The sequence below is a fragment of the Crocuta crocuta genome, unplaced genomic scaffold (genome assembly GCF_008692635.1).
Source record: "Crocuta crocuta isolate KB4526 unplaced genomic scaffold, BGI_CrCroc_1.0 scaffold6, whole genome shotgun sequence".
In the NCBI taxonomy this organism is placed as follows: domain Eukaryota; kingdom Metazoa; phylum Chordata; class Mammalia; order Carnivora; family Hyaenidae; genus Crocuta; species Crocuta crocuta.
This window is the reverse complement of record NW_027531917.1, coordinates 10241674-10251513: the sequence shown is the minus strand read 5'-3', so window position 1 is coordinate 10251513 and position 9840 is coordinate 10241674. Positions and strand designations below refer to the sequence as shown.

The 9840-nt window shown below is 36.5% G+C and overlaps 1 protein-coding gene across 1 annotated transcript; it reads left to right on the top strand.

Annotated features, from left to right (window-relative positions):
- Positions 1 to 4147: 4147 nt before the first annotated feature.
- Positions 4148 to 5511, top strand: HTR1F (5-hydroxytryptamine receptor 1F). The gene has a single exon (XM_077774908.1). The coding sequence runs from the start codon at positions 4148 to 4150 to the stop codon at positions 5246 to 5248; it is 1101 nt and encodes a 366-aa protein (XP_077631034.1). The 3' UTR covers positions 5249 to 5511.
- Positions 5512 to 9840: the final 4329 nt, after the last annotated feature.

Below are 9840 nucleotides of genomic sequence, written 5' to 3'. Positions count from 1 at the left end.
GTTCCAGGAGTAGGAGAGACATGTGACATTGTCCATGTCCACTAACCTAGAGGTGCCCCTAGCAGTCCCTAGCACTGCGAGGACTCACAATGGTAACTTAAGATGTAAAGGAATAGGAAAGACTCTGATTGGAGGTCAAGCATGAATTAATAAAGGTAGATAATTTATTGAAAAAAATCTTATGGTTATTCATTTTTGAGAGAGAGAGCATGAGCGAGGGAGGAGCAGAGAGAGAGGGAGACACAGAATCCCAAGCAGGCTCCAGGCTCTGAGCTGTCAGCACAGAGCCCAAAGCAGGGCTTAAACCCATGAACTGCGAGCTCATGACCTGAGCTGAAGTCAGATGCTCAGCCGACTGAGCCACCTAGGCCCCCTGACTTATGGAAATTCTAATTGTATGTGGCAAGGAAAATCAAACAAAAATAAAAAGAAACTCAATTGTGATTGGTTACATTTGTTTTCTATTTTCTTTGTTCGATAAATACAACTATCAGAAGATTACTTTTCTAAATTTAATAAGGGGATGATTTCTTAGAAACTGTAATCAAATTTATATGACGTATTTTGATTTTTTCCTTAGCATTAACTACCATTTTATTGAGCCTAATTTAAATGCTACAATGTGATTCTTAGAGGATTCAGTTGAATTATCAAATAATTTACCCACTAATATTAAGCTGGTCCACTTACCAACAGAATTCATTTTTATTATGAAAACACACATAACTATCTCCAAATAGTTTCTCTTATTTAATATTCTATTCAAAATGTAATTTCAGAATTACCTCTTGAAGAGACTCTTATGTCAAAACTGTTTATCAGGCAAATTTAAGTGGAAAGTTATTTTTGCTTATAATACAGAAAATGTCATCACTTTTGAACCAACTCTATAACACTACATAAGCAGTAGATAAATTCCCATAACACTAAATAATAAATAAATTAATTAAACACTAAATAAACACTGTTAGGAAAGAACTAACCAATCAAGAAAATGTTTAGTTTTTTCATTGAATATTTGGTACAAATTTTATGAGAGAATGGGGGGAAAATTAGAAGGAAGGTAGAAACTAATTAATATACTGTTTCTAATATGTGTAATTGGCTTAGAGTAAGCATTTCACCTGTGACCATTTACTGCCTGAAGATATTTCCAGGGAAAATAGCTAAAAACTGTGAGATCCACTGATCTTGAAAGCACATATCAAGGATTTTCATGACAATCCTTATGGTGCAGATGACCACACCATTATGCCTCAGGCCCTGTGATCCAGTATTGGCTTAGGAAATATTACATAACTCTCACAACAGGCTGGAAAGAGTGGAAATGATGTCGGGGGGGGGGGAGGAAAAATAGTCCTAGAGCAGGACGTCTAAGAGATGTACTGTAAAAAGTCAGCCACAGGGGCACCTGGGTGGCTTGGTCATTTAAGCATCCGACTTCGGCTCAGGTCATGATCTCACGGTTCCTGGGTTCGAGTCCCACATCGGGCTCTGTGCTGACAGCTCAGAGCCTGGCGCCTGCTTCACATTCTGTGCCTCCCTCTCTCTCTGCCCCTCCCCTGCTCAGGCTCTTCTGCTCTCTCTCTCTCTCTCTCAAAAATAAATAAACGTTTAAGAAAAAAAAGTCAGCAATAAAAACAGCCAGGGAAACAGCAGAAGAATAGCTAGAGTAAGATCATTTATTTGGAAAATTCCAACAAATAAGTTAAGAATGTGAGAAGCAGAGATGCCGAGAAAGTTGTACAGCAGAAATGTCAGAGCTGTTCTCAACCGAGAGAATTCATTGATACTACAGCAGTAAAAGGCTCAGACAAACAGCTGAGGAACAGCTCTCCCTGATGGGCTCCCCCCAGAACCCGAACTCCCGTGGACCAACAGCAGCAGCAACACCTGGGAACTTCTTAGAGATGCAAGTTTGAGAGCCCCCAACCCAGTGTTACTGAATCTCTAACTCCAAAGGGTGGGGCCTAATAATTTGTGTTTTAACAGTCCTCTTGATGGTTCTGAGGCAACCTAAATTGGAAAACCACAGGTTTAGAATTTCTTTTTTTAAATTTTTTTTAACATATTATTTTATTGTTTGAGAGACAGAGAGAGATGGAATACAAGCAGAGGAGAGGCTTAACCGACTGAGCCACCCAGGCGTTCCAAAGGTTTAGAATTTCTTTTTCTTTAAAAAAATTTTTTAAATGCTTATTTGTTTTTGAGAGAGACAGCTATCTTTGTTAACCTTTAAAAAGGTAACTGTTGATATAAATAATGTAGATATATAACTTCTCAATTACATATATAAATACTCATTTTCTGGGTAACTGGTATTCAAACTTCTTTTTTTTTTTAATGTTTATTTATTTATTTTGAGAAAGAGAGAGAGAGACAGCACAAGTAGAGGAAGGGCAGAGAGAGGGAGAGAGAGAATCCCAAGCAGGCTCTGCACTGTCAACGTGAGGAGCCTGACACCAGGCTCCATCCCATTAACTGTGAGATCATGACCTGAGCAGAAATCAAGTGTCAGATGCTTAACCAACTGAGCCACTCAGGCACCCCTCAAATTTCTTGTGCCCCTCAATTTGCCTAGGAGCAAGCCATCAGCACCTGCTTTCAATGAATATCAGAAAATAAAAATTAAATTTAGTACTAATAACCAAACACAAGTAAAATACTAGATGTGCTGTACCTCAAAGTTTTATTATACACACACACCACACTTTAATAGGAAGCACTTGATATAATGATATTAAGGTTTTTAAAAATTTTTTTAATGTTTATTTTTGAGAGAGAGACAGTCAGAGCACGAGCAAGGGAGGGCAGAGAGAGAGACAAAGAGTCTGAAGCAGACAGCAGGCTCTGAGCTGTCTGCACAGAGCTCCATGCAGAGCTTGAACCCACAAACTTCGAGATCATTCCCTGAGCCGAAGTTGGACGCTTAACTGACTGAGCAACCCAGGCATCCCAAGACATAACCACTTTAAAGTAAAAATAATTTAAAGAACATGGGGGTACAATAATAGTTACAACCAAGAAAAAAGCTTCAGATTTCCATCTTCTCTCTGTCACCTAAGATATAGGTGGCTGCTAGAGAATTATGAAAAAAGAGAGAAGGGCTGATGCCAAAAAAAAAGAAAAAAGAAAAAGAAAAAATACTCTCATATAAAAAATATTAATCCTATTTCATTACACTCTACTTTTTCTCATTTGGCTTATAATTAAACAACAGCATGAACTCAACCAAAAATCATAAGCCATGTTTGGAGTGTCCTTTTTCAGATGTAAGGTTACAGGGTCCTTACAACGGTGACTTGTAAAGAAGAATAATTTCCATTTGAAGGCAAGTGTCATTATGGGCTATCCTTGCTGGCAAGTTCACCTTAAGTGAGTTATTTGGTCATATATGTCATTGTGATAATGGGCAGTGTTTTATGGCTATTTCACTCCAACTAATTTTATTTCACCTTTTTAAACCAAATTAACCACTTATATCCACAAAGACTACTAAACACTCTGACATTTTCCTAATTTCATAAAATGATCATAGAATGCTAGGGACATACTAAAAATATTTTATTTTTATTTCCGTTTTTATAATGTTTATATCCTGACATGAAATACATTAAAAGTTCCTTTAGTCTCTATGAGTCCAATGATAATGTTCTCAGTGTAACTTTGAATTAAGTAAAAAATTGTTTATGATTTTGAATACTGCCTTTAGTATATTTTCTTATATTAGGTTATATAATGCATAAATATGTATTAATGGCATTTCCTATTAAACTTTTTCTGTGCAGATGAAGAGAAAAACATAACTCAGATTAATATAGTTTTTAAATGCAATTCTATGGTAGTAGAGATTTTACTGAGTTAGTTTACTCATAAAAATTGTTTTATGTGAGCTATATTTTAAGAAATGTTTTTGAAAGTTATTGTTTGTTACTGTTCTCATTGGAATTTTTAAATTAAATGAAAAGAAAAAGAAAATCTATACTCCCATTTATTTTAATCCATAGAATATTCTGGGAAAACACACACATATACTTTTTAAAACTTTACTCTGAAAGGGATTATTTCTGAAGACTTCTCTGAACTGTTTTTCTTCTCCTTTGTTACAGGTATCCAGTTTGTCAGCTATATTAACCTTATAAAAAAAATGGATTTCTTAAATTCATCTGATCAAAACTTGACTTCTGAAGAACTATTAAACAGAATGCCATCTAAAATTCTGGTGTCCCTCACTCTTTCCGGGCTGGCACTGATGACAACGACCATCAACTCCCTTGTGATCGCTGCAATCATTGTAACCCGGAAGCTGCACCACCCAGCCAACTATTTAATTTGCTCCCTTGCAGTCACAGATTTTCTTGTAGCCGTCCTGGTGATGCCTTTCAGCATCGTGTACATTGTGAGAGAGAGCTGGAGTATGGGGCAAGTGGTCTGTGACATCTGGCTGAGCATTGACATTACGTGCTGCACGTGCTCGATCTTACATCTCTCTGCTATAGCTTTGGACCGGTATCGAGCCATCACAGATGCCGTGGAGTACTCCAGGAAAAGGACTCCCAAGCACGCAGGCATCATGATTACCATAGTTTGGATTCTATCTATTTTCATCTCTATGCCTCCTTTATTCTGGAGGCACCAAGGAACTAGCCGCGATGATGAGTGCATCATCAAACATGACCACATCGTTTCCACTATCTACTCAACATTCGGAGCTTTCTACATCCCACTAACATTGATTTTGATCCTCTACTACAAAATATATAAAGCAGCAAAAACGTTATACCACAAGAGACAAGCAAGTAAGATTGCCAAGGAGGAGGTGAATGGCCAAGTCCTTTTGGAGAGTGGTGAGAAAGGCACTAGACTAGTCTCCACACCCTACATGCTAGAAAAATCTTTATCTGATCCATCAACAGACTTTGATAAAATTCACGGCACAGTGAAAAGCTCCAGGTCTGAATTTAAATATGAGAAATCTTGGAGAAGGCAAAAGATCTCAGGCACAAGAGAACGCAAAGCAGCCACTACTCTGGGGTTAATCTTGGGCGCATTTGTAATATGTTGGCTTCCTTTCTTTGTAAAAGAATTGGTTGTTAATGTCTGTGAAAAGTGTAAGATTTCTGAAGAAATGTCAAATTTTTTGACATGGCTTGGATATCTCAACTCCCTTATAAATCCGCTGATTTATACAATCTTTAATGAAGACTTCAAGAAAGCATTCCAAAAACTTGTACGATGTCGATGTTAGTTTAAAGAAAGTTCATCATTAGAAGGCTGGGGATTTCTTGAGGTGAAGCAACTAAATGAATGCTGAATAAGAGAACATTTAAACTTTTACGAGGAAATACATTGAAACTGCTAAAATTATAAGAATATAATTTGTATTTTAATAGCAATATGAACATAAACTTATTAAGTAAAAGCTGTTCCTTTTGGCCATCATTCTAGAGTATTCAAAACGAGAAGATAATTTATTGTTTGTAAACAATATTTTGCCTATGCAATGTCCCTAACAGGCTAACTGAAAATATATATTATAGTAATTATTACTAATAACAGTGATTTTCCAAGTTTACGGCTTATAACAATTACAGAAGTGTTCAATTAACATCTGTAAAATCTATATACTACTATGGTTTTATTATAAAATTCTGTCATTTTAGAGAAAAGAAAATTCACCACAAAGCACACCTTTCTCCTACCTAACCAAGCTTGTCCCGTCTTCATCTTATCCTGCAAAAAATGGGAGGGGGAAGGAGCAAACAATGATTCCTAATATATTGGAGGAAATGTCAGTCAGTCAGGAGATTGATATGCTCTTTGTATTTAGATTGTAAAGAGTAATCATAAAGTGAGTTAGGCACTGTAAAATAATTCTGAATACTGAACTTTTGGATATTTAACATTTTCTTTTTGTTCAATATGAATTCCTAGAATGATACTTTTTTACCATGTATTCTCAACATTTGAAATCAAAACCTTACCCTAGTAAGAGCAACTCAAGAGGGGGTTCAGGGGAGGTGTTCTAATTGCCCCATGTTTATTTAGGAGTCATATTTAAGGCACTAAGTACCCTAGGATACTCACCATAGTTATTATATTCCTAATGCCTTTTAAAAAATCTAAAATAAACTTCCTTTCTGTTAAGTTAGCAAGCTCTGTTGCTCACAAAAATGTCGGTGGTATTTTCCACTTCAGCAGCTCCATACCTTCCACTTAAACATTATATCGTTTTATCGGAGAGAATGTGATAAGAATTCTTAGAACTTTTCACTGACTTTAAGAACAGCTCTGATTTTTCAATTGATAGAAACCAACAGGCAAAAGATTCATATTATGCTAATTATAAATATATTGTATTTTTTATGTATCTCCAGTCACTTCACTAGTTCAGGAAGCCAAAGCAATTCTCTTCCTTATTTATAGAAGGATTTGAAAAGAAAAAAAACATGCTCCTGAGAAGATTTCACTTCATTTGAACCAGCAAGTTGATAGACTGCCTTTTGGAAGGCATACCATCAAACAAGATCTTTTGAAAAATGATACATTCCTTTTTTTTTTAACACACTTTTATGTGTATTTTAAATATTCTTTCCTGTTCAGGTACTTAAGAATTGATTTTTTTGTGTATCTATGACAGATTACTCTCAATCTAATAAATATTTACAGAGTTCTCTTCTGTATAAGGCATTAAGATATACTATATGGGAGATACAGGAAATTATGAAATACAGTTTGTTATCTTAACACATTTACAATTTAAAAGGTGAAACAATATGGGGCATCTGGCTGGCTCAGTCAGTGGAACATGTGACTCTTGATTTTGGGGTCATGAGTTCAAACCCCACCATTGGGCATAGAGTTTACTCAAAAGATAAAAAGGTGAAACAAAAAAACAAATGAATACTGTAATTGAAAAGAAAAACAAAGATCTGGCATGGAAGTTGTTTGCATAATTTTGATGATTCAAAGGAAAAATTGATCACACCTGATTGAGAAGAATCAGCAAAATGTCATAAAGAATGTATCTAAAGTAGATATTAAATAAACAGCATTTGGGTAAGAGAGATGGAAAATCATCCTCCAGGAGGTGGTAACATCAGGAATTCAGAGAAAATTCTGTCAGTATTTAATGTGTCTTGTTCATGAAATAGCAATGAATTTGGCAGCTATTTAGGACAATAGAAGAAAAAATTACAAGAGAAATTGGCCATTATTGTGGCTGACTTTGAATGTCAAAAAAAGACGTTTACAGTCCATTTGGTTGTAGTCTGTCAATGAGCGGTCACTGATGCTTCTTAGTAGAAATGTTACAAGTCGAGGGTAATTCTAAAATGTGTGTGTGTGTGTGTGTGTGTGTGTGTGACTAGATTCAAACAGAGAGGGTACTGGTGATACTAACATTTTTAGAAAGCAAATCAATAATCCAATCCAGGCAAGCAGTGAAGTTCTGAACTTGATTTTGGCAATGGGAATGTAAAGGAGAAAACAGAAGAGAGATAGTATGGAGATAGAATCTACAGGATATAGCAAAGAGGTTAATAAGCAGACGGATGGAGAGACACTGAGATAACTTGCTCCCAACTGAAATGAGGAACTCAAGAGAAGGGGCCTATTAGTGGAATGATGATTTCTGTTTTGGAGCATATCAAATAATCAAAGGCACGTGAGACCTCACAGGCACTGCTGGGCAGTTCTGGCCCAGGTGAAAATGACAGGTTTGTATAAGACTCCTGGCCACCTCTTTTGTTCTCCTCTCTTCTCTTTATCTCCCAGGGCCCCTCTTGTGGTGTTGACAGTCGAAAACCTACTCTAGTCCCTTTTATTCTCTGCTTGTCCTTCTTTCTCTTTTGCACTAAAATTTGATTCTGTGATTTATTCATTCAAAGATCTTGCTAAAGTGGAAATAATCTGTTGCATTTATTTATACATACCCATCTCAAAAATTTAATTATATTGGAGACCTCTGAGAGAGACAGCGCATCAACCCAAAGGAGCAAATCTCAAGCACGGTGAGGCTCTCTGAAATACACGTACTACCCTCTACTCCAAGGTGAGCTAACGTTCAAATCCAGGGAAATAATGCTATCAAGTGACAGGCAAGTAAATCTGCCTTCAGAGCTCAGGGAGAACCTAGTTTTCTATTTCTGTGTGTATGAAAATAGGCTTTAATCCAAAGGCACCATAACACATCACTGTACTTATCACTTCATGTTTGTATTTCCCCCACATGCTGAGGGTACAGATCATGTCATCCCTCATGAACTAATATGACTTCTCTTTGATCTTTAAATGGTAGGTAATGTTGGGGCTAATAATCTGCTATTTTTACATAAAAAATAAAACCGAAGGCTCCGAATGGCAGCACTTAGGCCAACTCACCTAACTGCAATTTAACCTAATTGCAGTTTCAGCCTCCACCAGAAATGTAAGTTTTAACCCTTCAGTCAGGAATTTTTTGATAAACACCAATGAGGTAATCTATCACTTGGGCCTCTCTGTCCTCCAAAGGAAGATGAGGTAATCTGCCTGATGAGACCCCCTGCTCTTCGCCCTCAGGGAAAGTGACCTTGTTGAAACAATTTTTTTGTTTTACTAATAATTTCCTTTCCCCACCCGTCTTCCTATGAAAAACTTCCATTTGTACAAATCATCACAGCTCCCGATTGATAAAGCCAATTAGATCTTCAGATTTACTCAGTTAAATTTTTGTTCTGTTTTTTGAAGTTTATTTATTTATGTTGAAAGAGACAGAGAGAGCGAGCAGGGAGGGGCAGAGAGAGAGGGAGAGAGAGAATCCAAGCAGGTTCTGTGCTGTCATTGTGGAGGCTCAATGCAGGGCTCGGACTCACAAACCATGAGATCATGACGTGAGCTGAAACCAGGAGCCAGATGCTTAACCGACTGACACACAGGCGCTCTGAATTGTTGTTCTTTAGCAGCTCTTTCTCTAAAATTTATGAAGAACAGATTACACAAAACACAATATACTTCCCTGAATATATAGGATTTATTCTCTCAATGAAAATTTCCAAAGTAACTAAAACCTGAAGATTTCCACAGAAAAAGAATCTTTTTTCACATCCATAGCAAATGTAACAATATAACAATGCATAAGTTTAACTGATAAGGTACAGAAAGAAAATATAAATATCATAGAAAGTGGTAAAATATTAGATAAGAAAGGTTAACTTCCTGCTACCGTTTCAAATATGCCAGCACCAGAGAAGTAAGTGGAGATTTTATTTTTGCTCTGCTTTTTCTAAATATTTTCAAATAAAGGATTTTATATAAAAGGCAAGGACAAACCAGCAACGGAAGATAGGAAGTCAAACTACTGGATACTGAATTCAGTTCAATACATAGCTATGTACAAACCATGTTTGAAAATCCACTCCTGCTTATGAAATATGGTCTTTATCATACAGATATGCAGGAATATGAATTGCCTACCTTAAGAGTTTTTTAGTTGTTTTGTTTCACCATAGGCCCACAGGGTCAAATACATAGCAAAAATAGTTTATCCAGGTACTGGCTGTTAATGGGTCAGTCTTTATGCAGGACCAATTTCCATTTTGTATCTCTAAAACCAATCTTCCTTGCCCTTCTCTGGAGAACCCCATTTCCCTGCATCCCCTCCCCCCACACTTGTGCTCTACAGCCTTCATGTTCACTGCTTGCAAGTGAAAATAAATTTCTTGGGGGCCCACTTCCAAATTCTTGCTTATATCAGTTATGTTTGTTCCAAATTTTAAAATTTAGTAGAGCATAATCCTCATAATCATTGGCTCAATCTTTTTTAAAAAAACTTTTTTAATGTTTTTGCATTTTTTGAGTCAG

Excerpts from the sequence above, each read along its gene's own strand:
- HTR1F (XM_077774908.1), top strand. The coding sequence starts at position 4,148 with ATGGATTTCTTAAATTCATCTGATCAAAACTTGACTTCTGAAGAACTA.